General features: G+C 42.5%; 5 protein-coding genes and 1 long non-coding RNA gene across 7 annotated transcripts; 2 read left to right on the top strand and 4 right to left on the bottom strand.

Annotated features, from left to right (window-relative positions):
* Positions 1–918: 918 nt before the first annotated feature.
* Positions 919–2,826, bottom strand: LOC108650027 (facilitated trehalose transporter Tret1-2 homolog). The gene is made up of 6 exons (XM_030391090.2): positions 2,692–2,826; positions 2,404–2,633; positions 2,209–2,339; positions 1,766–2,100; positions 1,288–1,700; positions 919–1,157 (listed from the first exon to the last, which is right to left on the bottom strand). Exons 1-6 carry the CDS (start codon positions 2,759–2,761, stop codon positions 957–959), a joined length of 1,380 nt encoding a protein of 459 aa, XP_030246950.2. The 5' UTR covers positions 2,762–2,826; the 3' UTR covers positions 919–956.
* A 1,036-nt stretch (positions 2,827–3,862) lies between these two features.
* LOC108658555 (facilitated trehalose transporter Tret1) lies at positions 3,863–6,561 on the bottom strand. Its single transcript, XM_089257016.1, has 6 exons — positions 6,519–6,561; positions 5,231–5,496; positions 5,042–5,172; positions 4,652–4,989; positions 4,093–4,574; positions 3,863–4,034 (listed from the first exon to the last, which is right to left on the bottom strand). The coding sequence occupies exons 1-6, from the start codon at positions 6,559–6,561 to the stop codon at positions 3,888–3,890; spliced, it is 1,407 nt and encodes a 468-aa protein (XP_089113142.1). The 3' UTR covers positions 3,863–3,887.
* Positions 6,562–7,783: 1,222 nt separating this feature from the next.
* LOC108649971 (facilitated trehalose transporter Tret1) lies at positions 7,784–10,176 on the bottom strand. The gene is made up of 6 exons (XM_089257354.1): positions 10,004–10,176; positions 9,275–9,507; positions 9,086–9,216; positions 8,678–9,027; positions 8,058–8,539; positions 7,784–7,999 (listed from the first exon to the last, which is right to left on the bottom strand). Exons 1-6 carry the CDS (start codon positions 10,050–10,052, stop codon positions 7,853–7,855), a joined length of 1,392 nt encoding a protein of 463 aa, XP_089113480.1. The 5' UTR covers positions 10,053–10,176; the 3' UTR covers positions 7,784–7,852.
* A 1,254-nt stretch (positions 10,177–11,430) lies between these two features.
* Positions 11,431–14,251, bottom strand: LOC108649970 (facilitated trehalose transporter Tret1). The gene is made up of 6 exons (XM_018099084.3): positions 14,125–14,251; positions 13,819–14,051; positions 12,954–13,628; positions 12,680–12,883; positions 11,773–11,838; positions 11,431–11,702 (listed from the first exon to the last, which is right to left on the bottom strand). Exons 1-6 carry the CDS (start codon positions 14,180–14,182, stop codon positions 11,481–11,483), a joined length of 1,458 nt encoding a protein of 485 aa, XP_017954573.1. The 5' UTR covers positions 14,183–14,251; the 3' UTR covers positions 11,431–11,480.
* LOC149091597 (uncharacterized) lies at positions 11,520–14,621 on the top strand. Its single transcript, XR_016196401.1, has 3 exons — positions 11,520–11,654; positions 11,747–14,251; positions 14,568–14,621. It is a non-coding gene; the product is annotated as an uncharacterized LOC149091597 (long non-coding RNA).
* Positions 14,622–14,981: 360 nt separating this feature from the next.
* Positions 14,982–17,693, top strand: Fign (Fidgetin). 2 transcript variants are annotated; one of them, XM_089256971.1, is made up of 6 exons: positions 14,982–15,191; positions 15,259–15,646; positions 15,868–15,983; positions 16,045–16,480; positions 16,545–16,964; positions 17,286–17,693. In XM_089256971.1, exons 1-6 carry the CDS (start codon positions 15,064–15,066, stop codon positions 17,403–17,405), a joined length of 1,608 nt encoding a protein of 535 aa, XP_089113097.1. In that variant the 5' UTR covers positions 14,982–15,063; the 3' UTR covers positions 17,406–17,693. The 2 variants fall into 2 exon arrangements, with proteins under 2 accessions (XP_089113097.1, XP_017954577.1); XM_018099088.3 differs by having other exon boundaries at positions 15,865–15,983.
* Positions 17,694–17,829: the final 136 nt, after the last annotated feature.

Below are 17,829 nucleotides of genomic sequence, written 5' to 3'. Positions count from 1 at the left end.
ACAACTTCAGAGAAAGATTAGATAGGAGATTGTATTTAAAGCTCCACCCAAAGTTGTGTATGTATGGGTTGGGTAAAAATTAATTTATCATGGTGTCAACAAATGCATATATACAAGTCTGTCCTCCTTGACTTTAGTGTCGGACAAACAAAAGAAGAGCCTGAAAACAGCTGATGCTAATGTGGGAGAAACATTGATGTGACAGGAGAACTCATCTAACAGGAATCTAAGTCCGGTAAAAAGAAAAGCAGTTTCCGTCCTGTATACGACATAAAGAGACTAAACTAACGATCGAACAGAGAAATTATTGTCTGCGAAAAGATAGGATCCTCAATATGTTTTCCCAAGGCGCTTAGTGGATTCTAATAACTCAATTCATATCGCCATTCCCATCGGGTATAACCCATTGCCATTGACAAACTTTAATAAATAAATGTCTATCTGTTTTGAATTTTAGATAAATAATTGTGAAATACCTCACAAAATGAAAACAACATTTTTGCGCATCATTGAAATAATTTCTATAATGTAAATAGAGATTATAATCTAGCCGATAAAATCGTACCTCAAAGTACATAAAACTCGCAACAGAGTTGCTAATTCATTTTATGATGCAAATATTTGCTGAGATCTATGAGAATTTCATCAGGTAAATAAAGCGCGACGGTGCCTCTATTTGCGATGTATTTGAAAAAGCGAATGTTAAGGAAGGTTAGTTCGTGTATACGACTCAACCGTTGTAGAATGGCTATCATACGAATCTGGCTATTATCTGGTCTAACTAACAATAAAACTTTTGAGTGCAATACCTTATTCTCCTAAAAGTCGACTTTAAGCCATAGACATAGTATGAAACTTTATAGTTATCCACGATCTATTCACTAAAATATAATTCGTTCAGTTGTGTTAAGGCCAAGTTAAGCTAATTTATTATGTTATACATAAGTATACAGAGTTTAATCCTGAATCATGGACTTGCCTTTGGTCTCTGGCAGGAACAACAAGAAGTAAACAAAAGTTAGAAGACTGGAAGCAGCCGAGAACCACATGGTAATCGATATACCAAAATAATGGAGGAGCAGCGGGAACAATTTCAACGTGCCAAAAACCAAAACACTAAGGAATACCACTGACATGGATGTGGCCAGGGAACGTATCTAAAAGTATTAGAAAAGGATAAAAGGAAAATATCAGAAATAGTTTCTGATCTGTATGGGAAAACATATCTATTGTGCAGAACGCTTATCAATTCTAGTTCCAATTTTAGTTAATTGGGATGAATTCTACCTTAGCTGGAAAGAGTTCCACGAGCACTACGAAGAATAGTCCAATCAGCCCAATGTTGCCCAAGTAGATTATAATTATCATCAGCACTAACGGCACCCAATTGAGATAGCTTACATCGTAGAGCTGGCCAAAGTATGTGAAGCAGCCAAAGACGATGCAGCCCAGAGCCACGCCCAACGTAGATATCAGCATGAGGATGCGACGCCCGATGATGTCTACGAAGATGGTCGAGGTATAAACGCCAACGATTTGCACTACGCCAATAATGATGGTGCAGATATTGACATCCAGGATGGAGCCCGATGCGTCGAATATGGTGGACATATAGTTGATGAAGCTGAATATTCCGCTGAATTGATAGCCCGTGGATAGAACGATAGATGCTGCGAAGGCTTTCAGGGCTGGCTTGGTAACTAAGGTATGTGAAATATATGCAATAATCACGAATAAATATGAATTATCGATGGGCGACTCTTACTCAAGTCCCTATAGGATAGGGCAGTCTGATTCCGTGTCTGCTGCGAATCTATGGCCAAGCGCAGTTCGTCGAAGTTCGCCTTGGAGACCTGCTCCATACCTGCCTTCTGGTTTTGGTAGTATCTAAAGGAGGTTTCAGCTGCATTCAGCTGACTGCGCCTCAGCAGATAGGGCGCCGTCTCGGGCAGGAAGAGATTGGCTGTGAAGTAGGCGATGGGCAAGATGATGGCGAGGAATGGCACAATGTGATAGGCCAGGTAGGTGCTGAGAATATAGCCAACGAGTACGCCCAGGTTGACAGATAGCATGACCATAGAAGTCAAAGAACCCCGAATTCTAAAAGGTATAGAAAATATTTGTATTTACAGATATAAACAAAGAATGCTGAAGATATAGACAGAGAAGATATAGCTACATATAAAGTGATTTAGATTAGGCACTCACCTGCTGTCGGCCACTTCACTGATGTAGATGGGCACTACCAAATAGCCCGCGCCTCCAGTGAAGCCGCAGAGAAAGCGGGCCACGTACAAGTAGTACACATTCGAGGCACAATAGATCAGAATCCAGAGGCACTTAAAACACAATTTATACGACGTTGTACGACTAAGGCGTTCAGGCTCGATAGGCAGTACTTACCGCATAGGGTCCTGCCAGCAGGTAGATGCAAAACTTTCTGCCCATCCGCTCCAGCAGAAAGGCTATAGTTAGGTTGCCCAGGAGACTGCCCAAGCCCAGCATGGAGCCCAGCCAGGAAATCTCTGCGATGCCCACCTGGAAGTCGAGGGGCGTGTCGGGTGTCTGGATCTTGCTCAAGGTCGGCGATAGCCAGCCAACGCCCACGCCATGGCCAAACGTTATGATGTTGACTAACCGAATCTCGAGTTAAGGCTCAGACTTCCTATGTCTACCTGTGCCACGACTTACCTATGATGGTGGCCAGCAGTTGGTAACGCGTCCTCGCATTCAGCAGGGAATACTGCTCTAGTTTCGTCATTGCAATTGATGACTGGAGACGTCTTAACAGTTGCACTGCCCGCCGAATAATGCGACTTCGGGCAGATGGAGAAGAGCTTTATTGATATTTCGCTGATTATTAAGCTTTTATTGTTATTTGATTATTAAGCTTTTATCGTGTGGACACAGTCTATTGCGTACATATTGCCAGCTGTCAGACTCTTCATCACAAAGGTGGTAGATCATATTAGAAATATGTATGTGTACCTGGCCTTGTCAGACAATGCTTAATGGATTAGATGAGGCCGAATAAAGATAAGATGACAAAGCGAGCGTCGATTGTCTAAGGAAAGTCACGAAAGTCGTGAATGATAAAGATTACATTACATGTGTCTATTTTCCAGGTGTTACATACCGCCTAAAAAGGAGGCTTGTCTCTCCATGGCGATAGGGTTGCCAAGCCCAATCAACACCGTAGGTGAGCTATGTCCACGTAGGAATAGACAGACTCGCGCACTTTCCTAGATCAATAACAGAATGATTTCTCGTCCAATGTAAATATATTAATAATGCGCAATATTAACTCTGCTTCATTTATAATCTATTTCATTTTATGATTTCAATATTTTTGCTATCTCAATAGGGTAAACAAATTTTCTCTACTGGCTTTGTTCTCAGACATAGTTAAGGAAGGTCAGCTCGCATTATTCTATTCGACTATAATTTAGTCGTACTTAAGACATTTTGCGACCGAACCCAGAGTCAATATTGTGTTCGCCTGAAAGTCGAATTTAAAATTCACTATCGAGCATGGGTCGAACGACATATCTGCCTCCCACTTGTAATGCGAGTCAGAAAGCGATTAAGTCATGGCTAATGATCATTAATTTAGCAATGAATGAATCATTATCGGGGTTCAGGTGTTAGGTGATCCATAACATGTGAAACGACATATAACACAAGCAGGCGTGTCTGTTGCGATAAGGCTGTTTGCTGGGTAAATCAATTTGTTAGTGTGGGTGTCCATTGAAAAACGCATATAAGTAGATTGCATATAGGCGGAACACAATCGAAACAATCTGATTCCCTGTTAAATCGTTCGTCCCTAATGCATCTGCGCAAACGCAATATATAAAAATGCACAAATAATATCCATTCACAACTAACTATATATTCGCCAAAATGGCTTCAATTGTCTTGCCCTTCGTCTCGGGCACAAAGATGGCAATGAACAAAGCCCCGATAAGGGTGCAGCTGGCGAGGAAGAGCACCGTCCCATGCATGCCCCACGTAGCGGTGAGCAGCGGAATGAGCTATAGGGATAGAAGAAATGCTTTAATCTTATTTAGGAGACAAATATTCGCAATCTACCTTAATGGCCAACATGGAGAGCAGCCAGAGAATGGACATAAGCACCATAATGGCGGTGCTGCGTATCTTCGGGGGCAATATCTCCGAGATGACCAGAAAAGGCAGCGTCAACAGGCCCCACGAGGCGATGAACAGCATGAATGAGAACGCAGCAACGGGCACCCAGTCAAAGCCGGACGTGTCGTACTGGAGCACCTTCAGGTAGCTGTGACTGGCCATGATCAGCTGACTCAGACAGATGCCAACCGCTGATACGAGCAGCAGGACCTTGCGACCTGCCCTCTCCACCAGCAGAGTGGACACATAGGAGCCCACCAGCTGAATGACGCCCACAACGATGGCGGAGACAGTGGGCGGCAGACTGGACCCGGATTTCTCGAATATCATCGCCGTATAGTTAAGCAAGGCAAAGCAACCGCAGCTCTGATTACACAGCACTAAGCCCAGTCCAATGAGCAAGGCCTTGCGCGTCTTTCGATCAGCTAGGAATGGGAGAGATTATTACCTTTGATTGAATGGGTATGACAATGGAAGGAATGGGTGAAGACTAAGGTCTTACCAAAGTCTGCCCAGTTCATGGGACTCTTATCGATATCCGTATTGTCTGCCTTGTCGGGTCTGCGCAGCTTATGCAGCTCCAGCTGCATCTTAACGCTCTGCTCATTGTGCATATTGCGATAGTAAGGCATGACGTCCTCTGCCTCTGACAGCTTGTGGCGCTGTGCCAAATGCTGCGGAGTCTCAGGCATGAACCAGAAGCAGCCCACGAAGACAATGGGCAGTGTGGAGGCAATCCAGGCGACTGTCGCATAGTTGAAGTAGTAGCCCAAGATGAAGGCGAGCAACACGCCAAAGTTGCAGGTGAGCACCAGCAGAGTGCCCAGGATGCCCCTCACGCTGAATGGCAATCCACAGATTAGTGACTGTCAAAGGCTTTTCTATGACTCACCTGTCCTCTGCCAGCTCCGCCGTGTAGAGGGGTATCACTCCAAAGCAGCCGCCTCCTGCCAATCCACCCAAAAAACGAGCTGCTATGAGATGAGTGGGATTTCGTGCGTATGGAATGCCAATCCAGCCCAGCTGTAAGAAAAAAGCGTGACTTAGCTAGGTCGAGCATTCAAATCAAAGCATTTCATACCAGCGAGGGCACAGCCACCCACAGCATTGAGCTCCTGCGACCGATTTTGTCGGCCAGCCATACGAAGAATATATTACCAACTGTAGCGCCAAGGCAGAAAGCCGATGCCACATTTCCCTGATCCTGCTCTGTAAGTGGACCCGTCGCTAAGGGACTCGGGCTGTTGTTTAGCTCCAGAAAACTGGACGAAGTCCAGCCGATATATGCGCCATTGGAAATGGTCGCAATATTTACTAAAATTCGTAAGTGAATAAAAACATCTTGAACTCAGCTAATATAAGAATATGGTATAAGGTTATTATAGGAATTCAATCAATTTCATATAAATCATATTCTATTATTAATTTTTTTTTTTTATTGTATTATGTATTATTTTTAATTGTATATTAACTGAAGATTTCTCGTTATCATTTCAAATATTACGAATCCTTTTCTCTTCTCTGCTAAGCTAATAATAATAATAATAATAATAATAATATGTTACTAAATAATAAATTTCCATTGAATATTTACTTCATATAATTTGAAGTTTGCTTAGTGTAGATATTATTTATTTATTTTTCATTTTTGTTTTCCTTTTATTGAGTTAAGCTAAATTTAAAAGCCTTTTTAATCTCTCCTGTTTGTCAGGATTTTTTTTTCCTTGTTTTAAGATTTTATGACACACATAAGAACCTTAACAGATTTCACGTTTTTTTCCTTTTACAAATTCATTTTATTGATTTCACTGAAACAAACCAAATATTCCAGCTAGATATTGATGTTTCACACTGCCCATGGTTATTTATTTTTTTCTATAACCGAACTAACCGAGCGCTGTTGCTGTATGATATATTTTATAGATGTTACACAATGAGTAGAGGCTGTGAGCAGCAACATTCAACTCTAACGCGCTCAGCTCTCAGCCTCAGTTCAAACTACGAGAATGCCCACACAAGTGAGACTGGTCGACTACGAAATCTCCTGAAAGCTGCGTGGAGCTGGACGGATCGGGGGGGGATCAGGAGCCGTTATCCAAAATATAAGACAAACCGAAATTGTATGAAATACAAATTAATCCATATTTAATAAATGTATATAGTTCTAAAGATGTAGGTGAATTTTACAGAAGAGAGGGGAAAAGCAGTGAATTTTTTTTAAATATGCTCGATCTGCTCGTGTAGATGGACGGACGGCTCTGTCTAATACCTGCTGTTACACACATGTCAACAAAACCATTATACCCTGCTTTCCCATTAACTGGGTCAGAGTATATGTACAACAATAAACAAATATTATAATTGCATACAGTCCCGACTATCGATACGCTCTGTTTTCTCAACTACTGTCATTATACCTTAAATCACTTTCTACCCTACTCATCTCATTGGATTATGGGAACTAGCTTGTTCCAAGGGCTAGATGATGGAGAGTTTTGCATTGATTCTTATAAATATAATAAAAGAAAAAATTTTATTTGTATAAAAAAATATAATAAAGGAGGCGGAGCTGCTCAACAAATGCGAGTAGACTCATAAAATATCTAATATTGACAGAAACAGCTAACTGGACAAAAAAGTATATCTGGCAGGTTTATTACAGAGTCATAGCCACAGTGAGAATAAATCAACAAGATAATTATAAGTTCGTTTTCAGCAAACATAACTGAACTTACTTATATATACATATTGTTGTTTTTCTCTTTGTATTATATGTTTAGTAGTATTCCCGTTGTGATATGCACTTGAAATAGCAAATAACTTACATAGAGGCGAGTCACTCTGATAGAACTGTATCGGCGGGCAGCCCAGTCGACTGTATAAGCAGTTGCAGCTGTGCTTCGTTGCCTATGTCGATCACCAAATATCCCTGATGATTACGTTATGGGAATTGATAATTAATTTAGTAAGGAATGATAATCACCATATTGGTCCAAGTCCAAGTGTTCCATACCATGTGCACCTACATATATATGAAAGAAGAAGGCGTGTTTGTCTGCTCAGATAAGGCTTTTGAGGCAGAGTAATTTATTGATGTGCGTGTCTAAAGAGATAAAAGCTTCGCATAATCCCTTGGAAAATTACACAGCCAAATAATCTCTCTCTTTCTCTCCTTCTTTATCGGTATATTTCTCGTTTCCTCTATACTTATCATTCTAGTATTCGATACATCTACTTCTGTCAGCTATTGCCTCTCTCTCTTTCTCTCTCTCTCATAGTTTCTCTGTAAGCTTTGCCTCTCATCTCTCCATAACTTAAGTCGCTTACTCTATCCTTATCAATCATACCTCTTTCTCACTGACGAACAAGTTCATTCATCTCTATTGCACCTGCACTGTATAGAACACGTGAGGCTGTGCTCAGATTGTAGAGATAGGATCTGCAGAATGAATTTTATAATCTAATCAAAGAGAGCGTTTATAAGTCGCAGACAGACACAAACACAGAATGTAAGTTCAAGGTTAAGCTGTTGGCCAACGGGCATACAGTTAGCCAGACTGTTACGGCCGACTAGATTTACGACAAAGACGTAACTTGTCTGGTATCAATGGAAGGTATACTAGAACAAGTGCACTTGATCTTGTAACAGGCCTATAATATTTAATATTGTAAGACATGTATAAATAAAACAATTCACAACTAACTATAAATTCGCCAAAATGGCTTCAATTGTCTTGCCCTTCGTCTCGGGCACAAAGATGGCAATGAACAAAGCCCCGGCGAGGGTGCAGCTGGCGAAGAAGAGCACCGTCCCATGCATGCCCCACGTAGCGGTGAGCAGCGGAATGAGCTATGGGGATAGAATAAATGCTTTAATCTTATTTAGGAGACAAATATTCGCGATCTACCTTAATGGCCAGCATGGAGAGCAGCCAGAGAATGGACATAAGCACCATAATGGCGGTGCTGCGTATCTTCGGGGGCAATATCTCCGAGATGACCAGAAAAGGCAGCGTCAACAGGCCCCACGAGGCGATGAACAGCATGAATGAGAACGCAGCAACGGGCACCCAGTCAAAGCCGGACGTGTCGTACTGGAGCACCTTCAGGTAACTGTGACTGGCCATGATCAGCTGACTCAGACAAATGCCAACCGCGGATACGAGCAGCAGGACCTTGCGACCTGCGCGCTCCACCAACAGAGTGGACACATAGGAGCCCACCAGCTGAATGACGCCCACAACGATGGCGGAGACAGTGGGCGGCAGACTGGACCCGGATTTCTCGAATATCATCGCCGTATAGTTGAGCAAGGCAAAGCAACCGCAGCCCTGATTACACATTAACACGCCCAGTCCAATGAGCAAGGCCTTGCGGGTCTTTCGATCAGCTGAAAATGGGAGAGATAATTAAAGGATTAGCATTAGATTTAATTGAGCATTGAAGGGTAGGAACTAAAGGTGAGACGTCAATGAGATAGGAGCGCACATTCCAAAGGTAAGCTGGATTCAAGCTAAGTTAGTCTTACCAAAGTCCGCCCAGGTCACGGTACTGTCGTCGATAGCCACATCGTCTGCCTTCTCGGGTGCGCGCAGCTTGTGCAGCTCCAGCTGCAGCTGCTCGCTCAAGTCTTTGGAGGGACGAGTGCGTATGTTGCGATAATAGCGTAGGGCGTCCTCTGCCTCTGACAGCTTGTGGCGCTGTGCCAAGTGCTGCGGAGTCTCAGGCATGAACCAGAAGCAGCCCACGAAGACAATGGGCAGTGTGGAGGCAATCCAGGCGACTGTCGCATAGTTGAAGTAGTAGCCCAAGATGAAGGCGAGCAGCACGCCAAAGTTGCAGGTGAGCACCAGCAGAGTGCCCAGGATGCCCCTCACGCTGAATGGCAATCCACAGATTAGTGATGGTAACTGTCAAAGACTTTTCTATGACTCACCTGTCCTCTGCCAGCTCCGCCGTGTAGAGGGGTATCACTCCAAAGCAGCCGCCTCCTGCCAATCCACCCATAAAGCGAGCTGCTATAAGATGAGTGGGATTTCGTGCGTAAGGAATGCCAATCCAGCCCAGCTGTAAGAAAAAATCGTGACTTAGCTAGGTCGAGCATTCAAATCAAAGCATTTCATACCAGCGAGGGCAGAGCCACCCACAGCATTGAGCTCCTGCGACCGATTTTGTCGGCCAGCCAGAGGAAGAATATATTGCCAACCAGACCGCCGAGACAGAGAACCGATGCTACATTTCCCTGATCCTGCTCTGTAAGGGGACCCGTCGCCAAGGGACTCGGGTTGCTGTTTAGATCCAGAAAGCTGGACGAAGGCCAGCCGCAGTAAGCGCCGAAGGAAATGGACACAATATTTACTAAAATTCATAAAACATTTTAATATCTAATAATTGTTTTACGCAGAAATTAGTAATTTATTTATAATAAATGTAATTTATTTTGATTATTTTTTTAAAATAATTTTTACTCTCCTATATAGCTCTTTGGAATATATAAATAATATACAAAGGAGTTATATCGTTATTATAAATCATATATCTAATATTATTTGTCCATATGTTAAATATATGCAAACACTTTTGTACATATATATGTACATATGTATGTGTATTGGATGTGCATTGAAATTAATTTCAAATCCGACTGCTTTTTCATAAATAATTTACTAATTAACAGTTGTATTATCACGCATTATTCGCAGCATTTTAATTTGGCTTTAATTCAATTTAAATGTTCTTCCTGGTATTTATGCAATAAGCTCAATTTTTTTTAGGAATGCCCATTTATATATTTTACGCTCACATAAGCACTTTAAAGGTAGTTTCATTGTCGCTTTTTATCCTTTTTACAAACCAAATATTGCAGCCAGGTATTGGTATTTCACACTGCCTTTTGCGTCCATGTTGCTATTTTTTCATTATCCTCTTAGCAGGCGGTTTTTGCAGTTGGGATCTGCTGGCTGGGGTAACGCTCATGGCGAACTAACCGGGCACAGTGGCTGCATGATAACTTTTATATACAATATGACATTAAAATCCCACACATAACGGGTAGAGATTGTAAAGCCAACCGGAGATACAGAGCCACAAAGCTGCAAAAACAAACTGAACGAATTGTTCTTATCACTCTACTATCATGCTCTCAGCTCTCAACTGCAACTACGAACATCATCATCATCATCAACAACAACAACAACAACATCATCAGACAAATATTCCAATTGCATGCAATCCAGTCTGTCGATACGCTTTGTTTTCTCAGCTACTGTCATTATAATTGCAAGCACTTTTTACTCTTCTCAGAATCGGAGAAATGTGATGGGAGTATATTGACCGACTTTGTAATAGAGCGAATGAGAAAAGATCAATATAACATAACCACAGGATATTCACTGTTGTGTGTACAGAAATATTGACAAAAAAACTTGTATTAATGTTGATTGATCTTTGATATTCCAAGTATTCCGAGTATAGTAAATTGAAAGAGACTCGACTTGATTTGACAGAATTAATATAGAGTCATGTATAGACATACAGAGAATAAATCAGCAAGGGAATCAAAACTGCGTTTATAGCAGACATAAGTGCGCATTATTTTGTATGTTTATATTTGTTTTTCTCTTCATATTATATGTTTACTGTTTTCCTGTTGTGATATGTGCCTGAACTGGCAATTGAGCTGCACAGAGGAGCGTCATTGTCAGAGAGCTGATCCGCCGTGCAGTGCAGTCGACTGCATTAGTTGCCGAGCAGTTGCTGTGCTTGAATCACGTTTTAATGGCGCTCTCGTATCAGTAGCCCGAAGATTAGACACTCTGTGCGTGTGCTGCGAATATTCTAAATTTTAATCAGATAGGAGTGTGCGCTAGGTAAACAAGGCTAGAGCATCATAAAGAGCACATCGCAGATATGGATTAGTGTGTATATGGGACGCTTGGTATGTCTTCCTTATTTGCCATGCGCCGCGAAAAGAGAAAGTATTGCTTCTGAGTGATGCCAAGAGCCAAGTTTATACAGATCTATAAGCTATTAGCTCTATTGTCAGTGTTTTGTCCCGGTCCCAGGTCGAGTACCTCAGGTGCTGACCAATTTCACATCTAGTGTGACCAGAATGTTCCATGCAATAAAGAAATTGGAAGCTAGATTAGATAAGTTAAGATCGTGGGCTTATGGTGAATATTATGTGAATTTCATCAGCGCTGACGCTACTTCGGATCACTGTTCACGTCGACAAGCCGTGGGAGAGAGGCACAGGTGAGAAGTGAAAAACAAGCGCCACTCTTAATTAACTTGTGCTTTACTTATATTAGGCCTAATTGTAATTTAATTGTTCAGATGTTCGAGGAAATGTGCCCGTTGGTGGCACTGCCCGCCTTGGCCACGCCCTCCTGGCCCACGTAGCCCAGTTCCCTTTGCACGGCCGAAGGTCGCCGATTGCGCGTCTCCGGCAGCAGCGGCATCGAAATGAGTCCCACGAGGATGGAGGCCGCGGCAAACACCCACAGGTAGAGCACCAGCCCAGGTCCAATCGGCGACTTAACCGCATTGAAGCCCTGTTTCAATGGAAAATGCGTTTGTATTTATGGGATTTCCTCAGAATTCTCAGTGCAGCGCTCCACTCACCTCAATCATGCCGAAGAGCAGCAGCCAGGCAACACCAGAGGCCACTGAATAGAGCAAGTCGTGCAGCTGTGAAAATCCAGTTCGGAGAACTTATTATAAATGTGTGATTAAAGACAGCAAGCAGTAAGAGGTAGAAAGTAAGAAGTAAGCAGTACGAAGTAAGAAGTAACAGAACAGCACTTAGGAACCCAGACAACTCATCAGAGGCTTAGCAATTAGAGAGTTGGCATTTGGGTAAATAATGAATTCGCAGTTTGAAAGTCATTTTAAGCTCAGACAATTTAATTTCATTTCCGTTTAATGGCACATTCAATTGACTTTAATTCATATTGAATATGCCATTAAATTTACTAAATTCAACTTGCACTCTAATTATTTGTTAATTTAAGCACACAAAACAGATAAAATAATGTGATGAAATTGAAGCTCAAATTCAAATGAAATGAAATGTAAGCTGCCCCAAATGAATTGCTGTGATGCCATGAAAAGTATGCAATGTATTAAGTTTAGCTGTCAGTGCAATGTGTCCAGCCCTCACCATTAAACGGAATTGCAAATAATGAAGGGCGGCCAATTAAACAAAAAATATGAATAGTAATGCGGGAATGCGCAGCGTCGGAATTCGCGCACCATGAAATTCGCAACTGTTCAGAATTTAATAATGACCGTTGGCCAATGGCCATGCCAGATTATTATTACATATTGATGGTATTTATTTAACCAAGACTGACGTCAGCTATTATCCCTGACTCAATCCATAAGTCAAACAATATTTTAGCCACTCAAGTGGTTATTATATTATATCGGGATAATCAGACCGATTAATTTCTTGGAATATATCTGATTAATCCGTTTATATTTTTCAGGCTGTGTTACGGTCACGTATGATATATGTATTATTGCTTACCTTTGTGGGCAGCACTTCGCTGCTGACGACAGCGGCCAGGGGATAGAGCCCAAAGCTGACGAAGAACAGCTGAATGGCGAGCAGGATGATGGGCAAAGAGCGCTCACACCAGAGGCCCAGAGACCAGCTCTCCTGGAAGTGCTTGAAAAGGGCCAGCAGGATGACTGGCACAGCAGCCAGCAGCGAGGAGACACAGAGCAGCACCTGGAAGAGGGAAGAGATCTCAGATTCAATGAGACTGAATCTGAAAAGAGATCGACAGGGGTTTCTCTACCTTGCGAGGCATCTTGGGGCCAACGAGGCGGGCAAAAACGGCACCAACACATTGCGATATGGAGAGCAGAACATAATTCAGCTCCATCGTGTAGCCAGTGCGACCCAGAAAGTCGGCCGCATAGTTCAGCTCCACGAAGACGCCGCTCAACTTGGCGCAGATGGTCAGCAGAAAGCTGACGCCGATCAGGCGGATGACGTAGCTGCGCGGGTAGTGCTCTGAGCCGATGCCCTTGCCCTCACCTTTCATCTCGGCCTTGAACTCGGACAGCTCCTGCAGATAGTCGGGCCTCTCGCGGTCATCTATGTCGCGTATGCCTCGATACCAACGAAGTGACTTCTCCAGAGCCGGCAGATTGCCCTTGCGCATGAAGTAATGCGGACTCTCCTGCACGAAGGGGAAGCACAGGGAGAACACACAGGACATCATGCAGCCCACAATATTTACGTAATGGTAGGGCAAATAGAAACCTAGCACAAAGCCAACGAGTATGCCCAGCGTGCGCCACAGTTCGATTGTGAATGTCAAGAGGGCGGCCTTCTCTCGGGTCTCAGCAATTTCATTGATGAAAATTGGCAGCACAACAAACGCGGCGCCAGCTGCCACGCCCCCAAACATGCGGGAGGCATAGATGTGAACGATATCGAAGCCAAAGTGAATCGTAAACCAGCTGAACTGAAAAAAATGAGAGTTTGAATTCGATAGCAAATCGCTCATTTCATTATAGTTATGACTAATTAATTTAGTAGGATAACCCTTAATGGGTTCAAAGGTGATCTAATTGAACTATGAAAAATTGGAAAAATTATCAGTACATAAGATACATATTAGATATACTTAAGTGCAAGTAAAAGTCACGACTTACAATTTGGAGCAATCCACTGCAGAGCAGCACGGACTTGGGACCGATACGAATGGCCAGGCAGCCGGAAGAGGCGGCTCCAACGGCGGCGCTCAGGAAAAGGTAGCCCGTTAATAGAGCAGTGCCCGTGGGATCTGTGACTTTGTTGAGCGGCGTTCGTTGCTCCGATTCATAGAGATCCATGTGAGCGGGTGTAATTCCAAAGAGGACGCCAAAGTTAAAGCAAAGCAAATTACCTGTGAGGTAATTTTAATTGATATTAGCAAGGTACTCAGATATATTTATGTTCATATATATGAATTTACCCACCAACGGCTGTGGCCACGCTCTGGATGGCGCCTCCGCTGACTCGCTTGGGCAAGCACATGATGAAGTCCTCTCGTATTCAGATTTCAGAATTCGAATTTCCTCAAAGTTGTTGTAGATGGAGCTGCATGTAAACTGAGAGGGTTTTATTGTCTGGACTGCCCCTTTTATGGTAGATTTATCTGTAACGTTTCGTTATCTTGAATGAGATAAGCGACTGCAAGGCAGTCTGCTGCTGTGCGCAACATATTGCCGTGGACCGTTGTTGGATACCCAGTCTCCGGGGCCAGCTTTTTAGATGTGGCAGATTTGTATATACATTTAAATATATTTGCTCAACGTGAGTCCACAATGATGCCGCGACAAAATGCCTGTGTCTGACTAAATGTTTTGGCTACCGTTGGAGAAATCTGTTTTTTAACCTACACCAGATAACCTTACCCAAGCCAAATACGTCTACGTTAGGGTTGTTCAGGCGCTGAGGCGCAACTTAATTAATACTGGACGCAAACTTATTCTTGACTGATGGAACAACAATTAATTTCAATTAAAATCAATTGTAGACAAAGTGCAGAAATATTTGTATTGTCGATAACATTTATTAGATATACTATATACCATTTGGTTTTATTTCAGAGGAGCAGAATAATAGTCAAACATGGTCAGGCAAAAACCAAATTAAGATATAGGATATTTGCGTTTTTTTAAAATTACCGCCTCTAAAATGATCGTTGGTTATCGACTATAATAAGGGCATATGCTTAACAGAAGCTGCCTGATACGACACTCTACTGTTATGCACTGCCACTAACCAGTGGCACAGCATAACCGACCTATCGAACAGCTATCGACCAGCCGCCACTCTGACACTTAGATCAGTCTACATGCCGGGCGAATTTTAATTTTGCCACTATTTATTTTTATTTAAGCAAAAGCAACACCATGACAGATGAGCTGTGGTTTAACGAATTTGCCGCAAATGAAACTATTTGGCTAAATAATGATGTTAGTGCTAGCGATCATCAGAATGCTTGGCGTAAACAAAAGTTGTTATTGGCACATGCTACAAGGTAAGTCAAGATGGTGATACAAAATGAGACACTCTTAACCGGAATCAAAAATCTTTCAACTATATAGCAATCTAAGTGAAACTGCCCGCTACGAAGTACTCAAGGAACATCAACAGATATTGTCAAATGCTAACAGTACGGAAGTCTTTATGAACGACTGTTTATCTGGATGCCGAAGCCTGTTGACGGCAAGTCAACGTCGAAGACCCGCTGCTGGACTTCAAGTGGAGTTGCTCCAGCCACCTAATCATTTTTTTGAGCCTTTGTGCCGTGGAAAATATGAGAGTTGCAAACTTGACGAAAATATAGAACTGAGCCGGTCCCCGAAAGGGGCTCCGCCAAAAGGAGTAGCAATGCCGTTATCGAGCCTATCAAGCCTTGTTCCTGCACCAGGGGCAGCAGGCGATGGAGACTTTCGTACAGCACGTGACCAGCTGCTGTTGCATGACATGCAGGTAAATGCTGAAAAAAGAGTTCAGATTAGGCATATAAATTGTTTTTCAAAATAATTTCCAATTATGTTAAAAGGCTTTTGATTTGTGTGCATATAGTATCTGCATGATGTCTGCTTCAGAGTCAGAGAATTGCATGTATGTATATGCTAGCCAGAAGTTTTTATATTTATGTATTATATAAATGTTAAATGAAAATGAGTAAACAATTATTATTTCAGAAGACAACAAATCATGAGACGCTTGCCTCGGCTCTGATGGACTACAGAAAAAAACCTCTTGGCGAACGTTCACGCAGTTTAAATGCCAACTTTGTACTACCCCTTAGAACAAGCGACTCGTAAGACCTAGCCTGAAGCCATTAATAGCTCGTCCAATATGATTCTCATTTGTTTGCTTAGGAATATTTTAGGTGCTCCTCAAAAGCAATCCGAGCCAGCGGCATCTGCTGCAGATGTGCTGCCTATTCCGTCCACGTTGGCAGACCTGGATTCCAACATGGTTCGGCAAATAATGCGTGAGAGTATGCACAAATATAAGTCAGTAGCATGGGATGATATAGCTGGGCTAGAGTATGCCAAGTCCACGTTCTTGGAGACCATCATACACCCATTAAAACGCCCAGATTTGTTCAAGGGCATTCGTCGACCCCCACGGGGCGTTTTGCTATTCGGTCCACCCGGCACTGGCAAAACGTTGATTGCCAAGTGCATTGCCTCGCAGTCGAAAGCCACTTTCTTTAGCATAAATCCCTCCACATTGACTTCCAAGTGGGTGGGCGAAGGCGAGAAGATGGTCAAGACTCTCTTTGCGGTAGCTGCTGCGCATCAACCGGCCGTAAGTGAATCTCAAGTGGTCCCTTCAAAAGAAGCAAACTGATTTTAGTTTTACTGTCTTTCAGATCATATTTATGGATGAGGTCGACTCCTTGCTATCGCAACGCTCGGATAGCGAGCACGAGAGCTCCAGACGTTTAAAAAACGAGTTTTTTATACAATTAGATGGGGCGGGATCCAACGAGGATGACCACATTGTGGTCATTGGGGCCACCAATCGTCCTCAGGAGCTGGATGAGGCTGTGCGCCGTCGATTTGTGCGTCGCATCTACGTTAGGCTGCCCGTAGCGAAGGCACGTCAGATGATAATTCAGAAGCTTATAAAGGAAATACACCACAACCTCAGTGACGCACAAATAGAAGAACTAGCTAATTTAACCGAAGGTTATTCGGGCGCCGATATGGACAGTTTTTGCCGTTATGCGGCTATGCAGCCACTGAGAGCTTTAACAACTGCTCAGATTGACGTAATCGATGCACAGCAGGTAAGCAACTCTTCCCATCAAGCAGCTCTTTCCAATACCGCGCACCGAACAGGAATTAGATATGTAAGGTACACTGATTTCTTTGAAATATGTTGTTTATTCTTTGTCCCTTTAGATTGAAAATTCAGCGCTCCCATTTCGAAATTTATCCACGATAATCTAGTCTGTAGCGGTTGGACTTACATACCTTAAGATTAGTAATAGCATATTGAGTACATCCACTACACTAGTAATCGATCATATAGTTGAGCATTCTCAACAAGCATCAGCTGAATTGTCATCCATGTAATAACTGTTATATTTTGTTCATATCTTGCGCAGTTGCCCGCTGTTACGATGACTGACTTTACAAATGCCCTGCAGCATATCTCGAAGAGCGTCTCGGCGGATGATGTGAAGCGTTACGTGACCTGGAATCAGTCTTATGGGGTTCAGAGTTAAATAACACAACTTGAACTTGAAGGTTTTTTCGAATGCTTTATTTGTAGTTTGACATCCTTTACAGTTTACTTGTACTTTCGATTGCCTATCCTTACACTTACTCAGAGACTTATCACATGAATTAATGTCGCGCTTATACTCTAGGTCTTGGAATGCTAAACACGTAATTATAATCTACTTACATACGGGGTAAACATGATCGGCTATGCTAAATAGTTCACAGCACATAAAAATTTGACTTCGTATACATCAGAGTTGAATAACATTTAGACATCGACTAGGTTCAAATTGGCTTCTTTTTGTTTGTTTTTGTTTTTTTGTTTTTTTTTTTTTTTTAATTTTTTTATCAAGTTGCCCCAAAATAATGCTTTGAACATCATGGGCAATGGGAAAGTTAAATAATATTTAGATGTAGCTTAAACAA

This window comes from Drosophila navojoa, chromosome 3 (genome assembly GCF_054131105.1).
Source record: "Drosophila navojoa isolate 15081-1374.11 chromosome 3, UAZ_NAV_1.0, whole genome shotgun sequence".
In the NCBI taxonomy this organism is placed as follows: Eukaryota; Metazoa; Arthropoda; class Insecta; order Diptera; family Drosophilidae; genus Drosophila; species Drosophila navojoa.
Note: the sequence above shows the minus strand (reverse complement) of the source record. Positions and strands in the feature narration are given on the sequence as shown.

What these genes read in the sequence shown, in the direction of transcription:
- LOC108650027 (XM_030391090.2), bottom strand. Translation starts at nt 2,761, where the DNA reads ATGACGAAACTAGAGCAGTATTCCCTGCTGAATGCGAGGACGCGTTAC. An exon ending in CCTATCCTATAGGGACTTGA is followed by an intron (nt 1,701 to 1,765) that starts GTAAGAGTCGCC and finishes CACATACCTTAG; the next exon opens with TTACCAAGCCAGCCCTGAAA. An exon ending in TGGAACTCTTTCCAGCTAAG is followed by an intron (nt 1,158 to 1,287) that starts GTAGAATTCATC and finishes TAATACTTTTAG; the next exon opens with ATACGTTCCCTGGCCACATC.
- LOC108649970 (XM_018099084.3), bottom strand. Translation starts at nt 14,182, where the DNA reads ATGTGCTTGCCCAAGCGAGTCAGCGGAGGCGCCATCCAGAGCGTGGCC. An exon ending in GAGCGTGGCCACAGCCGTTG is followed by an intron (nt 14,052 to 14,124) that starts GTGGGTAAATTC and finishes ATTACCTCACAG; the next exon opens with GTAATTTGCTTTGCTTTAAC. An exon ending in TGCTCTTCGGCATGATTGAG is followed by an intron (nt 11,703 to 11,772) that starts GTGAGTGGAGCG and finishes CCATTGAAACAG; the next exon opens with GGCTTCAATGCGGTTAAGTC.
- Fign (XM_018099088.3), top strand. Translation starts at nt 15,064, where the DNA reads ATGACAGATGAGCTGTGGTTTAACGAATTTGCCGCAAATGAAACTATT. An exon ending in TTATTGGCACATGCTACAAG is followed by an intron (nt 15,192 to 15,258) that starts GTAAGTCAAGAT and finishes TCAACTATATAG; the next exon opens with CAATCTAAGTGAAACTGCCC. An exon ending in ACGTAATCGATGCACAGCAG is followed by an intron (nt 16,965 to 17,285) that starts GTAAGCAACTCT and finishes TATCTTGCGCAG; the next exon opens with TTGCCCGCTGTTACGATGAC.
- LOC108658555 (XM_089257016.1), bottom strand. Translation starts at nt 6,561, where the DNA reads ATGACAGTAGTTGAGAAAACAGAGCGTATCGATAGTCGGGACT. An exon ending in GCGTATCGATAGTCGGGACT is followed by an intron (nt 5,497 to 6,518) that starts GTATGCAATTAT and finishes ATATTAGCTGAG; the next exon opens with TTCAAGATGTTTTTATTCAC. An exon ending in CATGAACTGGGCAGACTTTG is followed by an intron (nt 4,575 to 4,651) that starts GTAAGACCTTAG and finishes TCCCATTCCTAG; the next exon opens with CTGATCGAAAGACGCGCAAG.
- LOC108649971 (XM_089257354.1), bottom strand. Translation starts at nt 10,052, where the DNA reads ATGGACGCAAAAGGCAGTGTGAAATACCAATACCTGGCTGCAATATTT. An exon ending in GCGGAGCTGGCAGAGGACAG is followed by an intron (nt 9,028 to 9,085) that starts GTGAGTCATAGA and finishes ATTGCCATTCAG; the next exon opens with CGTGAGGGGCATCCTGGGCA. An exon ending in TCTCCATGCTGGCCATTAAG is followed by an intron (nt 8,000 to 8,057) that starts GTAGATCGCGAA and finishes CTATCCCCATAG; the next exon opens with CTCATTCCGCTGCTCACCGC.